This window comes from Bufo bufo, chromosome 2 (genome assembly GCF_905171765.1).
Source record: "Bufo bufo chromosome 2, aBufBuf1.1, whole genome shotgun sequence".
NCBI classification, from domain to species: domain Eukaryota; kingdom Metazoa; phylum Chordata; class Amphibia; order Anura; family Bufonidae; genus Bufo; species Bufo bufo.
The window spans coordinates 692242474-692261392 of record NC_053390.1 but is presented as its reverse complement, the minus strand read 5'-3'; the positions used below and the strand labels follow the sequence as shown (position 1 = coordinate 692261392).

The 18919-nt window shown below is 43.2% G+C and overlaps 1 protein-coding gene across 4 annotated transcripts in view; it reads left to right on the top strand.

Annotated features, from left to right (window-relative positions):
- Positions 1-18919, top strand: part of ASB5 (ankyrin repeat and SOCS box containing 5) — an 89528-nt gene that overhangs the window by 45957 nt on the left and 24652 nt on the right. For 2 of the 4 annotated variants that reach the window (XM_040418690.1, XM_040418691.1), the window contains exon 2: positions 12982-13061. In XM_040418690.1, coding sequence (XP_040274624.1) covers positions 12982-13061 — 80 coding nt within the window. Of the gene's footprint in view, positions 1-2898; positions 2975-3085; positions 3263-11240; positions 11317-12981; positions 13062-18919 lie in introns of those variants that run through there. The other 2 variants (XM_040418693.1, XM_040418692.1) reach the window with 2 other exon arrangements.

Genomic DNA, 18919 nt, shown 5'->3' with positions numbered 1-18919 from the left:
CTAGAGTATGTGTCAGACATTGTACTTCTCGATTTCCATTCTTTATCATCTGTGTTTCATTGGGATGCTTCTTGAGAAGTTTTTATAATGTACCGTGTACCCAGTGGGTATTCTCTAGTGTCCAACATCCTGTGCTCATACCTTTTGAAGAAAGCTCCATGGACCAAAACATTGTGTTACGTCTCTTTTGAGCAAAAGCCAAGAATAAGATACTATAGAAAGCCTAATAAGTCACTATTTGTATCCACTCCTGTGTTTGGCTCAAAAACGGCATCAGAAACGGAATATTTGTGATTCAAGCCTTATAGATTCAAGGCATGGGTCCTCCTGGTGGATGACTTCCCATCCACGCACAAGAGAATCTTCATGGAGCTGTCTTTTTAATATGTGTTGAGTAAAGATGAGAACATTGATTTTAAAGGAATCAAATTCATCTCGAATTTCCCAAAAATTTCACATTTCAGCTGAATCCGAATCTTTCGCAATTTTTATTCGGACAAATCTCTCAAAATGGCGGCCACCATTTTACTGGTCAGAAGACTGTGAAGAAGGCATCTGCCACCAAAAAGGGATCATTTGTGGACCATGTTTTAATTTCATAATAAAATCTGACAGTGCAGTGTGTTATTAACCAGGCTGTTTATTACCACCGGCTACCATCCGTTTACACACAGCAATATATGTCGCTGTCACTCTGACATTTCTAATGCTGTCTTGGCTTTAAAGAGCTTGAAAGGGGTTGGATACAGTTCTCGGATACCTCAGAGTGTTATACACAACTTTTCGGGGGAAATCTGAGTACTTTCGATGTTGGTCCGATTTGCTCGAATCAGACCAAAAACAAATTTCAAGAAAGTTGCTTATCTCTGGTGTTCACATTCTGCTTGGGTCCTTATTAGTGGAAAGTAAGGATATTGGTTCTCTAATTCATTTACAATGAAAACAGACTAGAGCGTGGGAGCACACAATCATTTTACATGCATAGCCTCTAGAAATGCAAGCAGATATTAGAGTTTTATCAGGAGAAGAGTCCGTTTTTTTTTTGGAGTATCCAGGAAGCAATTCAGATTCAGGGTTCATACACATAAACCGCCCCGTGCCCTATAGTGTGGGCCGCAAACAGCAGGTCTGCAATATACGGGCACTGGCTGTGTGCGCTCTGTATCACAGATGCAGACCCATTCACTTGAATGGGTCCGCAATCCACAAGATATGGAGGGGTGTTGAGAGCAAGAAAACAGAACATGTTCTTTATTTTATTTTTTTACGGTGCAGACTGAATCTTGTGGATCACGGACCCAACCAAGTGAATGGTTCTGAATCTGCAAATGGTGGGCACGCAGCCGAGGCCCGTGGATTGCGGACCGCTATTTGCAGTCTGCAGCACGGGTACTTATTGTTATATATCCTTATTGTTATATATCCATCCGGTTCGTGTTGGTACAGCAACATGCAGAAACACTCTTCTCCAATGTAACCAATCACGGGTATACCGTTGTATATATATCTTTTGACAGTCTTCACCGTTTCTCCAGGTTCTACTGATTTTTAGATTCTCCAATAGTGAAGTACTGACATTAAAGTGGTACCCAAACACACAGATTCTACTTACAGGACACTGATGTTATATTCGTATCTCATCTCACGGAGTCCGCGTTACAGAAAGGATAGGACTGTTCTATAATGGCCCAGACATTCATGGATACCGGTGTGCATAGCCGTGCAACTTGCTTAAAGCTACACCAGCTTAGGATTTTTTGGTTATAAACTAGTACCTTAGTAAGTAGTCAGCCTGCTGCAGATGCTATTGCTTTTTTTTTCGCCTCCGTTGCGCCACTATACCCTTTTGTATGTTCTGGCACCCAATGTGCTAATTAGTACCATCGGTACAGTCAGTTCTCCTCAGTGGGCGTCTTCTTCTCCTTGGCAGTGACAGTGACACTGTCCAATCACATCGGACCATTCTACGGCCAGGAAGAAGTCGAGCTGTTCTCGTGAGATTTGCTAAATCTCACGACAATAGGCTATGTAAGCGAGTATAGTGCAAGCAAAAATAAGGCAAAAGATGGCAGAAATGCTAAAAAAAAAAAAAAACTATGGGGAAGATTTGCTAACCCTATAGATTTCCACTTCGGGTGTCTAGACATGCCCCACATTTATCATAGTGGCTCATAAATTTTGTGTATCACTCTATGAAAAATGGCGCATGTTAGGTCATGTCCCCTTACCTGTAAAGCCATGACCCCTTTCAGGCTAGGTACAGATAGATACTCCAGACCAAATTTTGCTTCAGTTTGGTGCAATTTAAGCCAGAATTTAGGTGCCTTCAAATTAGAAAATATGGACCAATGTGTCAAACCAGTCTGCCTGTTTTTTTCCCCAAAAAAATTGCGATACTTAGTATTACAGCTCCACTCCAGTTTACTTGAAGGAATGAGCTGCAATACCAAACACCCTTTTTTCTAATTGTGGTCATCAACTTGGCCATATGTGCTGGAGTGTAGATATGTTAGACATGAAGAATCCATGTAAGAATCAAACATCCTTTCTTTAACATTTTACACATGACATACAGTAACTAATGACAAAAACTGGTCTACCCTGAGGTTTAAAACCAATGGAAGCAGTGGGGAACTTAAAGCTGATGTCTTGATGCTGCCTAGCTCTATCTTCTATCATCACCAGCAATTTGTCTCTTGTAGACAGAGCGATTCCAATAATTAAAGTGTATTACTATGCTGATAATGCAGTGTTCTAACGTAATGTACACAGTGGAGCTCCACTATAAGACATTTCCCTCTGCATTTACAGAGAGTCATATCTGCTGAGGTTAAATTACAGCTCCTCAAACATGACATCAGAGCCCAACAAATATCAGGCATGCATTTAGAAGGAGCTCAAAATAGCCGAGACATGAGTGCTTTTTTGGTGCATGGTGAATGGTTGGAGGTACCTTGGGGAGACGGCGATCTAGGTAATATATGACCCATATTGTTCTGCATTAGGTCGGGTTAGTCTACTGAAACATGCAGGATTTACTAGGATGCTTGTGTACCTCAGATGACTTGGATCACGCTGGTAATCTAAATATAGGTCAACGCCAAGCAGGTCACTGAAAACTACAACCAGCAGCCATTACTGCTTTCATCAGACTTGCTGTAGATTTCATGTCCTGCTGCCCAGAAGGTTTTGTTGGTTTCCCCTCTGCATACTGTATGTATTTATTTCTTCTCTCTACCAACAGCTCTGCATAATGATGTATGTAAGTAAAGACAATTGATATGAATATGTCAGACTATGTATTTAGAGGTTAAGGTTACCAGTCACATTTATGATTTTGATGTGGCTTCTTGTGTATTTGCTTCTTGATGGCTTTAAAGGCCATCTTTCAGCAGATTTGTACCTATGCAACTGGCTGACCTGTTACATGTGCACTTGGCAGCTGAAAGCATCTGTGTTGGTCCCATGTTCATATGTGCCCACATTGCTGAGAAAAATTACGTTTTAATATATGTAAATAAGCCTCTAGGAGCAACGGGGGCATTGCCGTTACACCTAGAGGCTCTGCTCTCTCTGCAACTGTAGTGTCCTTTGCACTTTGATTGACAGGGCCAGGCAGTGTAAGCGCGATCACTTCTGGTCCTGCACCGTGTGCTTCAGTATCTGGAGCAGTACTGGAAAGAGGCTCACACTACAGAAGAGAAGAGCTGGTGAGCTTCTTTCCTGTACTGTGCCTACATCGGATAATGAAGTGTACGGTGCAGCGCAAGACTTTAGAAGAAGTCAAGGCCAGGCTTGATGATGTTTTCACTGCATGGCCTGATCAATCAAAGTGCAGAGGGTGCAGCAGTTGCAGAGAGAGCTGAGCCTCTAGGAGTAACAGCAACGCCCCCGTTGCTCCTATAGACTCTTTGCATACCGTTTATTAAAACATAATTTTTCTCAGCAATGCAGGAACATATGAACATGGGACCAACACAGATGTCTTCAGCTGACAAGCAAACATGCAACAGGTCAGCCAGTTTCATAGGTACAAATCTACTGACAGATACCCTTTAAGGATTTCACCTTTTCATTTAGGATTGGCTAGATAGTCATCTAAAATCTTTATTATCTGAACCCTCTTTTATACGTCACGGTGGAGAGCTGCGAAGTAACGCTACTTTCACATCTGTGACCAGGTGTTGTGGCCGGCAGTTCCAGCAGTGATTGCCGGGAATTAGGCTACGTCTACACGATGACATTTGTCGCGCGACATTTTTGTTGCACTAATGTCGCGCAACAATTTTTATAATGGCAGTCTATGGTGTGGCACTGCAACATGCAACATGCTGCGACTGCGACGCAACAGTCGCAGAAAACCCATTTGAGATGGATTTTTCTGCGACTGTTGCGTCGCAGTCGCAGCATGTTGCAGTGCGACACCATAGACTGCCATTATAAAAATTGTTGCATGACATTGGTGCAACAAAATGTTGCGCTACAAATGTTGCAGTGTAGTTGTACCCTATCTGTCGCGCGACAAATGTCGTCGTGTAGACGTAGCCTTAGCCAGACAAAAACCATTGCGCGTAGCATTTTTTTGTTGGGTTGATTCTCTGCATAATTGCCGGGCAGCGGGTGGATCTCTACCGGACCCTATTATAGTCAATAGAGTCCGGCAGGCAGCAGCAGTAGATGGCAATGCTGGATCCGGAGAACTCAGGTTCTGTACTGGAACAACCTATCTGAGACTCTGACACAGATGGGAAACTAACCTAAAAGTATCTCCTATCCGATTACTTGTCTGGGCAGCATGTAGTATTATCTCTTTCCGTTCAGCAGAAATATGTGGAACAGGGTGGGGTTGCTACTTCATGAGACAACCATTTTTAATGCCACATTCAGACGTCCGTGTTTCGGTCAGTGATTTCCATCAGTGATTGTAAGCCAAAATCAGGTGTGGGTCTGAACACAGAACAGGTGCAGATCTTTCCCTTATACCTTATCTCTGTGGAGGCTCCGATCCTGGTTTTGGCTCACAATCACTGATGGAAATCACTGACCAAAACACTGACGTGTGAATGAGGCTTAAGGGATTGTCCAGCAAGTAAAATAACATTTAAAAAAAAAAACTGAACTTAAACGATTACTGTACCAATCACCTTCCTGGGTCCCCCACCAGTTTTTATACAGTACAGACCAAAAGTGTGGACACACCTTCTCATTCAAAGAGTTTTCTTTATTTTCATGACTATGAAGGCATCAAAACTATGAATTAACACATGTGGAATTATATACATAACAAACAAGTGTGAAACAACTGAAAAGATGTCATATTCTAGGTTCTTCAAAGTAGCCACCTTTTGCTTTGATTACTGCTTTGCACACTCTTGGCATTCTCTTGATGAGCTTCAAGAGGTAGTCCCCTGAAATGGTCTTCCAACAGTCTTGAAGGAGTTCCCAGAGATGCTTAGCACTTGTTGGCCCTTTTGCCTTCACTCTGCGGTCCAGCTCACCCCAAACCATCTCGATTGGGTTCAGGTCCGGTGACTGTGGAGGCCAGATCATCTGGCGCAGCACCCCATCACTCTCCTTCATGGTCAAATAGCCCTTACTTTCAAAGTTTTCCCAATTTTTCGGCTGACTGACTGACCTTCATTTCTTAAAGTAATGATGGCCACTCGTTTTTCTTTACTTAGCTGCTTTTTTCTTGCCATAATACCAATTCTAACAGTCTATTTAGTAGGACTATCAGCTGTGTATCCACCTGACTTCTCCTCAATGCAACTGATGGTCCCAACTCCATTTATAAGGCAAGAAATCCCACTTATTAAACCTGACAGGGCACACCTGTGAAGTGAAAACCATTTCAGGGGACTACCTCTTGAAGCTCATCAAGAGAATGCCAAGGCAGTAATCAAAGCAAAAGGTGGCTACTTTGAAGAACCTATAATATGACATATTTTCAGTTGTTTCACACTTGTTTGTTATGTATATAATTCCACATGTGTTAATTCATAGTTTTGATGCCTTCATAGTCATGAAAATAAAGAAAACTCTTTGAATGAGAAGGTGTGTCCAAACTTTTGGCCTGTACTGTACGTGTACTTTCTACACCCTCTCAACATAGACATTTTATTGCTGCAGTCTATCACTGGATATAGCAGGTCACAGTGGCTGCAGCAGACAATGTCCATTGTCATTGGGAGCAGTATGTAGAGATTGGGAGACCAACTGAACGACCCCTTTAAAGTACAGGTTCATATTTTGGGAGCTTTAGAATGCCATTTACAGTAAATCTATAATATATGCTAATTAGCCAAATTTCTCCCATTATATTAGGAAGAGCAAGCTTGGGGAAATCACATGGCCTTTAGGACAGCAGGTGTCCTCTATATAGTGACAGAAGATAGACTTTTGGTCAATGCAAGAAACTGGAAATATGTACCGTATATTTAGTATAGTTGATATACTGTATATAGCTGAAATAATGTAAATTCAGTAATTCACTGTAATTTACCTGAAATATACACCCTGTACAGAATTATTAGGCAAATGAGTATTTTGACCACATCATCCTCTTTATGCATGTTGTCTTACTCCAAGCTGTATAGGCTCGAAAGCCTACTACCAATTAAGCATATTAGGTGATGTGCATCTCTGTAATGAGAAGGGGTGTGGTCTAATGACATCAACACCCTATATCAGGTGTGCATAATTATTAGGCAACTTCCTTTCCTTTGGCAAAATGGGTCAAAAGAAGGACTTGACAGGCTCAGAAAAGTCAAAAATAGTGAGATATCTTGCAGAGGGATGCAGCACTCTTAAAATTGCAAAGCTTCTGAAGCGTGATCATCGAACAATCAAGCGTTTCATTCAAAATAGTCAACAGGGTCGCAAGAAGCGTGTGGAAAAACCAAGGCGCAAAATAACTGCCCATGAACTGAGAAAAGTCAAGCGTGCAGCTGCCAAGATGCCACTTGCCACCAGTTTGGCCATATTTCAGAGCTGCAACATCACTGGAGTGCCCAAAAGCACAAGGTGTGCAATACTCAGAGACATGGCCAAGGTAAGAAAGGCTGAAAGACGACCACCACTGAACAAGACACACAAGCTGAAACGTCAAGACTGGGCCAAGAAATATCTCAAGACTGATTTTTCTAAGGTTTTATGGACTGATGAAATGAGAGTGAGTCTTGATGGGCCAGATGGATGGGCCCGTGGCTGGATTGGTAAAGGGCAGAGAGCTCCAGTCCGACTCAGACGCCAGCAAGGTGGAGGTGGAGTACTGGTTTGGGCTGGTATCATCAAAGATGAGCTTGTGGGGCCTTTTCGGGTTGAGGATGGAGTCAAGCTCAACTCCCAGTCCTACTGACAGTTTCTGGAAGACACCTTCTTCAAGCAGTGGTACAGGAAGAAGTCTGCATCCTTCAAGAAAAACATGATTTTCATGCAGGACAATGCTCCATCACACGCGTCCAAGTACTCCACAGCGTGGCTGGCAAGAAAGGGTATAAAAGAAGAAAATCTAATGACATTGCCTCCTTGTTCACCTGATCTGAACCCCATTGAGAACCTGTGGTCCATCATCAAATGTGAGATTTACAAGGAGGGAAAACAGTACACCTCTCTGAACAGTGTCTGGGAGGCTGTGGTTGCTGCTGCATGCAATGTTGATGGTGAACAGATCAAAACACTGACAGAATCCATGGATGGCAGGCTTTTGAGTGTACTTGCAAAGAAAGGTGGCTATATTGGTCACTGATTTGTTTTTGTTTTGTTTTTGAATGTCAGAAATGTATATTTGTGAATGTTGAGATGTTATATTGGTTTCACTGGTAAAAATAAATAATTGAAATGGGTATATATTTGTTTTTTGTTAAGTTGCCTAATAATTATGCACAGTAATAGTCACCTGCACACACAGATATCCCCCTAAAATAGCTAAAACTAAAAACAAACTAAAAACTACTTCCTAAAATATTCAGCTTTGATATTAATGAGTTTTTTGGGTTCATTGAGAACATGGTTGTTGTTCAATAATAAAATTAATCCTCAAAAATACAACTTGCCTAATAATTCTGCACTCCCTGTAGAAAAAATTCACCAAACTTTACACTCTGAAGCCTCGTTCTTTCATATATAAATCTCAGTTCAAGTATTGCATATTTTTATATCGTCAGATAATATTTATAGCTTATATGAGAAATAGCAGCTTTTTTACCCTCTCCGTAAATAGAACCTCCAGCATACCCCCACATATTAATTAACCCTGCCTCTGACCACCATATGGCTTGTAGAAATGACCCTGGTGTCCTGTAGCAGGAGGTGGTGTGTCAGTGTCATTACTTAGGATTTAACTGGAGCTCCTCTCTGGGGTGGGATACAGAGCCATACATCATCTTCAGGCGACCTGGGCGCTTTCCATTGACAAGAATAACTGTGTAGCCCAAGTCCCATTCAGCAGTAGATGGTGGGTGCCACGGTGTCTTGTACCCCATTAGTACTGGAATTATGGTGGGCCCCTTGTTGCTATACAATGGTCCTGGCAAAACTGAAAAATAAGTGGAAATTGAAGAAATAGGTAACATAACAGAAGGCAATAAAAAGACTACAAATGTCAGTAAGCTCTACTTTATCAATCAGTCAATGCTGCTACTGACTTTTAGTCACGAAAGTATGAACTATAATCAAAGATAATATATGTCTACTGGTTAAAGTGTAACTTGTTTCAACATTTAACAAATGTGTAGGGACAGTCATATTAATACATTTTGTGATACATTTTCTCAGTGTAATATGTGAAATTTTATGAAAAAATTCCCCTTAAAGGGAACCTGTCACCTGGAAAACACATATTAAACCAACCACAGTACCTTAAAGTATCCCCCAGTGTGTTGCTAATCATGATTTTCTTTCCTCATTCTGTGTACTCATATTTGTTAAAATCGCAGTGAGGGAGCCGGGATCACGCTGTAACAGGCAGAGCATGGCGCATGCGTAAGAAGAGCGCGGTCCCGGCATCATGGCAAGATGTCCATCACAATGTAGAGAGGAGGGGTAAGGGGCGGGCTTATCGTGCCTTGAAGCAAGGAGGCCGCTGTCCCCTTGACTTCAAGCCTGACTTGGAGAAGGCGCCAGCAGACATTAAAACTGCGATTTTAACAAATATGAGGAGACAGAATGAGGAATCAAGAAAATCATGATTAGCAACACACTGGGGGACACTTTAAGGTACTGCGGTTGGTTTATTATGTGTTTTCCAGGTGACAGGTTGCCTTTAACCTCTGTGTTGCTAAGGAGAATCCGTCTTCAGCGTTGTACTGAATGCTGAATATGGGTTATTGCCTGCCTATGTGTAATTAAAGGGCTTGTCTCCTCTGAGACAATGGGGGCATATCGCTATTTCACTGCTGGGACCTGCAGCTATATGGAGAATGGAGCGGGCTAAAGTGGTGGCTAGAAGACTCAGGTCCAGCCACCACCAAACACTCTCCCCATAGAAGAAAATGGGAGCTCACCGCGCGCGACCGGCCACCACTCCTATTCACTTCTATGGACCTGACGGAAATAGCCGAGCCAGTGCTCGGTCCAAGATAAATGATTGTAGGGCAGCTGCGCATGCGTAGTGTGCCCTCCACCACTTACGGGGATCTGTTTGGGAGATAGGTGAAGGTTCCACCGCTAGGACCCGCACCTATCAGACAAAGGGGACATATCCTAGCCCTGTTCCCTTCCTGCAGTGATCAGCTCTAACAGCACATGTCCTGTATGCCTGTGTTTAGAACCTACTGATCACTGCAGCGCTGTTTTCTTCCCAGGGCCATTCCTAGTTAGTTAGTAAGCGCTGGGAAGATAGAGAAAAGTACTACAGCAAACAGTAAGCGCTAAACACAGGCATGCAGCACAGTTAGGCCCCTTGCTGATGAGCGTGTCCGGATTAGGTACGGATGCTTTGCGTCTGCGATCAGGGTAAATCGTGCGAATAGGTACGCAATTGCAGTCAGTTTTGACTACGATTGCGTTACGATATTCAGTTTTATTGCGCGGGTGCAATGCGTTTTGCAAGCGCATGATTAACAACTGACTTTGGTACCCAGACCCGAACCCGGACTTCCACACTGAAGTTCAGGTTTGGGTTAGATGTTTTGTAGATTTTATTATTTTCCCTTATAACATGGTTATAAGGGAAAATAATAGCATTCTGAATACAGAATGCTTACTAAAAATGAACTCGCCTCATCAGCTTGTTCGCGCAGCCGGCATGTCTTCTTTCTTCTTCTTTCAGGACCTGCAAAAGGACCTTTGATGACGTAATCGCGCTCAGCACGTGTTGAGCGTGATTGTGTCAGGATGAGGTGAGTTAATTTATTTATTTATTTTAGCCCCTAAAGCCACATTTTAGTAAGCATTCTGTATTAAGAATGCTATTATTTACCTTTATAACCATGTTATAAGGGAAAATAATACAGTAAATTGACTTTTATCAATTTACTTACATCGTCTCCTAGCAACTATGCGTGAAAATCGCACTGCATCCGCACTTGCTTGCGGATGCTTGGGATTTTCACGCAGACCCATTTATTTCTATGGGGCCTGCGTTGCGTGAAAAACGCAGAATATAGAACATGCTGCGATTTTCACGCAACGCACAAGTGATGCGTGAAAGTCACCACTCATCTGAACAGCCCCAATGAAGTGAATGGGTCCGGATTCAGTGCGGGTGCAATGCGTTAACCTCACGCATTGCAGCCGCACGGAATTCTCGCCCATATGAAAGGGGACTTACTGTCGGGGCTGATTACCGCAGCCTGCTCATCTCTTCCCAGTCAGTTTCTGGTTAATGCTGGTAAGGTAGGGAGAGAAGTGAATCTGCAGCATTCAGCACCAATAGGTGATATAGGCAGGGATGCTTAGTATAGGGAAGGGGCTCTTAGTACAAATCATTGTAAACCCTTTTTTTTTAATCGTTTAGTTACACATACAGTAGGGAGGCAGTGGCTGAGGCAGAGAGAACAGAGGCAAGCTGAGAAGCCTGCCACAGAGATACTTTAGAGGCAGTAAGTTAATAAAATTGTACACATTTCCCAATAAAGTACATACAAAAGTTATTACCATGACTGTCACTACACATTTAGTAAAAAAAAAAGTTGAAACGAGTTAAGCTTTAAGGTCTGGTTATGTCCTCATGTTATAGATGATAATTTATACAATGAAGCATCATGTCTAAGCTTTCTTTCTGTGGCCAAATTCCTTAGACATCAGTAACTGAACTTGAAGAGGCCTATGGCAATGTGTGGAATGCTGCAGGTGCTATCTTGGATATTGACCCAGGTTTGTTGGATTTCCATGTTTGCATGTTGTTGATGTAATGGTACATCTCAGCACAGGTTACGTGGGGTCATTTAGTAGATCTCACTTATGTTCTTATTACAATGGATGCCACAAAATGAAGTAAACAATATAATGATGCTCTATACATTTCTGTGTTCAGCTCTCATGTGTTCCTGCTTTGTCTACACTCTCACATAGGCTCGTGTGTATTACTGAGTCTGTGGAGTGAACTTACCTGCTAGATAGGCTTCTGTATAGGAATGTGATTGGCTGCAGCTATTCACACTATCTACACAACACCAATTTATAATCCCATACATAGGACTCCAAATCGCCATTAATACATATTTAAAACCATTTAAATAACAACCAGGAATATTTTATAGGAGTCCATGCAAAGAAGATGAAAAAGTGGGTAAGAAAGTTACTACCATACATTGCCTAGGCCATAGCACATAAAAATCTGGAGAAAGTGAAAACAAAATACCAAATCACTGATAGAAAACTGTGTGCCGCATCCCTTCACTACTGGCTGAGTGTGCTTTGGATACCTGAAAGATCAATGTCTAGCAATAGGATAAAAAAACATATTGTGGGAAATGCATAAAAAAATCCAACGGGATTAGACACAAGACAAAATGTTTATGCGTTTTGACAGAAGATGTCGTTCTTAATCATAGCACCATGCATTATCTAGTGATATTTCTCCCTGACCATCAATAGACATTGAAGTGGTTTTCTGATATCTAAAATATCCCCCCCAATTCCCAGGCCCTTTGTATGGATTACACTTACCTGCTCTCCGGCAGCCAAGTCACTCTGGATCCCTGCATGGCCGCCACTGCATCGGGGGGAGCAGCCAGTAATAGGCCACGATGGTGACCAGCCTCAAGGGGGCTAGCCCCCTTGAGTAAGTGTGATCCATACAAGGGGCCCGGGCATTGGGGGGGGGGGGGATATTTTAGATATCGGACAACCCCTTTAAGTATGATTGGAGTGAAATACGTGGGAACAAATTGGAATGGTATCAAAACATTGGAATAGTTTTGTATTGGTTAATAGTGAAACATTCATTCTCTTTTAAAGTCAAAGGGGTTCTCCTGGCTACAGATATTGATGACCTATCCTCCATAGTTTCTGGTGCCAGGATACTGAAGATCAGCTGCAGGATCCTGACTGAGCCACTACACCGTGTACAGCTGTCTGCCTCACTCAGTGGCTCCATATCATTGTCCACATCAGTGTCCTAATTGCCCTATTCAATTTAGACAGGATGTGGACCATGAGGAGGAGGATCATTTAGATCCACAGAACATATACAATTCCAAAGGCAAAATGGCAGGAGTTACCTATGAAAAAAAGTTTTCTATGAAAAAAAAAAATTCTATTTGATCTAATATTTAAAGTCATTCAGTTAAATGGATATTGACGGAAATATTAGTTTTCCAAATTAAAACTGATGGTTTACCATGTGGGCTTTATTACCGTATACAGGTTTCATTGAGTACTTTTGTATATCTTGACATGATGTATTTTTCTTGTATTAACAAGTTTTTGTCTTTTTTTAATGGACCAAATAGAGATGCATTTGGTTACAGAAACAGATCCTAATGAACTGTGTATTGATTTACTAATTATTATTTCGTATTGTGATATCTTTTGTAGGATCATGGGCCGATCGATCGCCTCTACATGAAGCGGCAAGCCAGGGAAGGCTGCTTGCATTGAAAACCTTGCTTTCTCAAGTAAGTAAACACTCTTATTCTTGAGCCTCCTAGGCACGCGTAACTGACTATTAGCAGATGACATTTCATGTGTATTCTCTTATATTGTTTTCATTTATATATTTTGAGTTAGTTGTGAACTTGCAGGCTGCCATGGGCATTTTAACATTCAGTACATGTAGCCTGCAAGAACTGCATCCTGCCAATAAGATGGCCCATGAATAAATCATTATAGTCAGAAGCAACCACAGTTTTGGAAAGTGACCTTTATCAAATGTGGAGGCAAAGCTCTGGTACACCACAAATGAACACAAGTACACATATGTACGGTACATACTCATTGATACACAACTTGTAGACCAAGGGCAGGCACTAACAGCAGAGGACCCATGTGCAGGAATTTAATGTCGGCCCTTCTCCTTTCTATAGCAACAACACAAAAGAATTGTATATTCTTTATTATAATCTATTCTTTCTAGAAACTTGCCCACATGGACCACTCACATGCTGGACACGTCACTCTTGAGCCATTCACATTGCACAGACCAGTGCACCACAAAGACCACTGATATGCCAACCCATAGAGCGCATGCACCACTCAAACACTGGGTATGTGCCACACAAGGACCACTCATGTGTGATCACACTACACTTACGGTATATCATTTACACTTACCCAACCTCCTTTGCCTATTGATTACTTGGTTTATTACCCCTGAAGGCAGGAGAGAGATATCTTGATCTGAGACACCTCTATCAAACCCCTATAGATGCTGCTGTTCCCTAGGCCTCATGCACATGATCATATATATTTTGCGACCCACAAATTGTGAATAGGCAAAATACGGATACTGTCCATGTTGCCTAATTGTTTTTGTGGACCCATTGACTTCAAGTCCAAGTATAGGACATGTTTTATCATTTTGCAGAACAAACATATGGATGTGGAAAGCAAACAGATCATCCATGTGCTTTCCACATCCGTTACGCAAAAAGATAGAATAGGTCCGCAAATTGCGGACCATGGACCCATTGAAGTCCATGGGTCTGCAAAAAAAATATGTGAACTGCAAAATACAGATGCGGTCTATGATTTGTGGACGGCCAAACGGATATGGTCATATACATGAGGCCTAATTATAGCAAAGCCCCCCACCTAAGGGCCAGCTGCACTGACATTACACAGCTAAGGGAAGTGGCTATGTAACTTAAAATGTAACTTTCATTTATTGTTTTATTGATAAAACTAGCAGAAGGACCCGGGCATATTTAATCTATTTCATTAAATGTTTATGTGTGTCGTTAAAAGATTTTGACAGTATCGACAATAAGTGACATCTACAGTACCCCGCCCCTTTAACAGTGACCTCTACAGCAGCCGCCCGTTTATTAGTGACCTCCACAATACCCCGTCTCGTTAACAGTGATTTCCACAATAACTTGCCCCATTAGCAGTGATCTCTACAGAGCTCTGTTGCCTTAAAATGTGACCTCAACAACACCCCGCCTGCTTAACAGTGACCTCTACAGCACCCCGCCACTTAACACTGATCTCCATAGCGGACAACCCCCTTAACTGTGATCTCCACAGTTCCCTGTCCCCTTAACAGAGACCTTCACCACGCCCACCCCTTTAACAGTGACCTTCACAGCATCCAGCCCCCTTATCAGTGACCTTCACAGCAGCCCGCACCTTTAACAGTGACCTGGACGACATCCCGCCCCCTTAACAGTGACCTCCACAGCAGCCGTCCCTTTATTAGTGACCTCCACAGTGCCCCATTTCCTTGATTTCCACAACACCCCGTCCCCTTAACAGTGGCCTCTACAGCAGCCTGCCACTAGGGTGGCCAGAGGTCCTGTTTTAGGCCGGACAGTCCAGCTTTCAGACTCCCTGTCCTCTGTCCGGCGCAGGACCTGGATGGACACAGGGATGTTCTTTTGAACAGCTCACTCTCAGACAGCAGCACTGTGCTGTCTGAGCGTGAGCTGCAGGGAGAAAGTCACCCTCCCTCCCAACCCTGCAGCTGACAGAGGTTGATTTTTACCTTAATTTGTTCAATCCCAGTCGGCTGTGAAGTTAGAGGGGCGTGGCTTAGTGGGACCTGTGGGAGGAGTTTTTAAGTCAGTCTTTTGAGGGTGGCCTGAATAGCCACCCTACCTGACCCCTGAACTGTGACCTTCACAGCACTCCGCTCCCTTAACAGTGTCATATATAGCACCCTGCCCCTTTAAAGCTGACCTGCAGCAGTGAAGAAAAATGGGTTGTTGTGGAAACCTGGAGTAAAACTGTGTGTATGTGGAGACTAAGGGCCTGCGAGATTCTATTGGCTGATAAAGGACATGTGACCGTGTGTATGGCAGTTGGAATATGAAGAGAAAGACTTGCAGGCTTCTATTGGCTAATGCAGGTCATTTTTTGGGAATATCTCAGGAACAGTACGTGCTAGAGAGCTGTGACCCCCCCACAAGATTTCTTTCCAGGTAGCAAGGGATGTGTATAACAAGTTTAGTTGAAATCGATGGTTGCGTTTTTGAGTGATTGCAGAACATACATACGTCCTTCTTTATATATATAGATAAGTCATTATTAGGACTGAAGTCAGTGAATTGTCCATGAGCTTGGTCTGTATTGGATGTGGGATATTCCTGCACTGCTGGCCATCTACAAAAAGCTAATACCTAGCTCTCAACATTGACCATAGATGGAGCTACTGCCCTGAAAAGAGTTAGATCAGTGCAGGGACCTAGACCCTGAGCTAACCTCAAACTTGTCCTGCCTATCCATAAGCTGTCATTATGTTTGTCCCTGCTATAAACCAATATACCAGATTTCATATAAGGCATGATAGGCAACGCAGCAATTTTGGATGAACCTTTTGAGTTAGCTTCTGAAAAATGATGGTAATACTAGAATTTTGTCAGCATATTCAATACATACAGAAAAGATTTCCAGCCCTTTAAAACCTAGACAACTATGATTCTGCTTGAAATGTCTAGAATGCTCAAAGGGAGTGTGTGACCAGATAAATAACTGCATATGTTATTAAAGGGGACCATCACGTTGGACATGAAGTCTGAGCTGAAGGAAGCATGTTATAGAGCAGGAGATGCTGAGCAGATCGATAACTTGTATTTTAATTATTTAGATTCCTGTTCATTCTGGACTTTGAAGTCAAGGAGACGGTCCTATCAGTGATTGACAGCCTTCCCTCTATGACTGTAGACCGCCTCCTTGACTTCAGAATCCACAATGAGCAGGAATTTAAATGAATATACAGTCCTGATCAAAAGTTTAAGATCACTTGAAAAATGGCAAAAAATCCTATTTAGCATGGCTGGATCTTAACCACCTCCGGACCGCCTAACGCAGGATCGCGTTCCGGAGGTGGCAGCCCTGCGCAGAGTCACGCATATATGCGTCATCTCGCGATGGGCGAGATTTCCTGTGAACGCGCGCACACAGGCGCGCGCGCTCACAGGAACGGAAGGTAAGAGAGTTGATCTCCAGCCTGCCAGCGGCGATCGTTCGCTGGCAGGCTGGAGATGTGTTTTTTTTAACCCCTAACAGGTATATTAGACGCTGTTTTGATAACAGCGTCTAATATACCTGCTACCTGGTCCTCTGGTGGTCCCATTTGTTTGGATCGACCACCAGAGGACACAGGTAGCTCAGTAAAGTCCCACCAAGCACCACTACACTACACTACACCCCCCCCCCCGTCACTTATTAACCCCTTATTAGCCCCTGATCACCCCTGATCACCCCATATAGACTCCCTGATCACCCCCCTGTCATTGATCACCCCCCTGTCATTGATTACCCCCCTGTAAAGCTCCATTCAGATGTCCGCATGATTTTTACGGATCCACTGATAGATGGATCGGATCCGCAAAACGCATCCGGACGTCTGAATGAAGCCTTACAGGGGCGTGATCAATGACTGTGGTGATCACCCCATATAGACTCCCTGATCACCCCCCCTGTCATTGATTACACCCCTGTCATTGATCAACCCCCTGTAAAGCTCCATTCAGACGTCCGCATGATTTTTACGGATCCACTGATAGATAGATCGGATCCGCAAAACGCATCCGGACGTCTGAATGAAGCCTTACAGGGGCGTGATCAATGACTGTGGTGATCACCCCTATAGACTCCCTGATCACCCCCCTGTAAAGCTCCATTCAGATGTCCGCATGATTTTTACGGATGCACTGATAGATGGATCCGATCCGCAAAACGCATCCGGACGTCTGAATGAAGCCTTACAGGGGCATGATCAATGACTGTGGTGATCACCCCATATAGACTCCCTGATCACCCCCCTGTAAAGCTCCATTCAGATGTCCGCATGATTTTTACGGATGCACTGATAGATGGATCCGATCCGCAAAACGCATCCGGACGTCTGAATGAAGCCTTACAGGGGCGTGATCAATGACTGTGGTGATCACCCCATATAGACTCCCTGATCACCCCCCTGTCATTGATCACCCCCCTGTAAAGCTCCATTCAGATGTCCGCATGATTTTTACGGATGCACTGATAGATGGATCCGATCCGCAAAACGCATCCGGACGTCTGAATGAAGCCTTACAGGGGCATGATCAATGACTGTGGTGATCACCCCATATAGACTCCCTGATCACCCCCCTGTAAAGCTCCATTCAGATGTCCGCATGATTTTTACGGATGCACTGATAGATGGATCCGATCCGCAAAACGCATCCGGACGTCTGAATGAAGCCTTACAGGGGCGTGATCAATGACTGTGGTGATCACCCCATATAGACTCCCTGATCAACCCCCCTGTCATTGATCAACCCCCCTGTCATTGATCAACCCCCCTGTCATTGATCAACCCCCCTGTCATTGATCAACCCCCCTGTCATTGATCAACCCCCCTGTCATTGATCAACCCCCCTGTCATTGATCACCCCCCTGTCATTGATCACCCCTCTGTAAGGCTCCATTCAGATATTTTTTTGGCCCAAGTTAGCAGAATTTTTTTTTTTTTTTCTTACAAAGTCTCATATTCCACTAACTTGTGTCAAAAAATAAAATCTCACATGAACTCACCATACCCCTCACGGAAACCAAATGCGTAAAATTTTTTAGACATTTATATTCCAGACTTCTTCTCACGCTTTAGGGCCCCTAGAATGCCAGGGCAGTATAAATACCCCACATGTGACCCCATTTCGGAAAGAAGACACCCCCAGGTATTCCGTGAGGGGCATATTGAGTCCATGAAAGATTGAAATTTTTGTCCCAAGTTAGCGGAACGGGAGACTTTGTGAGAAAAAAATTAAAAATATCAATTTCCGCTAACTTGTGCCAAAAAAAAAAAAATTCTATGAACTCGCCATGCCCCTCATTGAATACCTTGGGGTGTCTTCTTTCCAAAATGGGGTCACATGTGGGGTATTTATACTGCTCTGGCATTCTAGGGGCCCCAAAGCGTGAGAAGAAGTCTGGTATCCAAATGTCTAAAAATGCCCTCCTAAAAGGAATTTGGGCACCTTTGCGCATCTAGGCTGCAAAAAAGTGTCACACATCTGGTATCGCCGTACTCAGGAGAAGTTGGGGAATGTGTTTTGGGGTGTCATTTTACATATACCCATGCTGGGTGAGAGAAATATCTTGGTCAAATGCCAACTTTGTATAAAAAAATGGGAAAAGTTGTCTTTTGCCAAGATATTTCTCTCACCCAGCATGGGTATATGTAAAATGACACCCCAAAACACATTCCCCAACTTCTCCTGAATACGGCGATACCACATGTGTGACACTTTTTTGCAGCCTAGGTGGGCAAAGGGGCCCATATTCCAAAGAGCACCTTTAGGATTTCACAGGTCATTTACCTACTTACCAC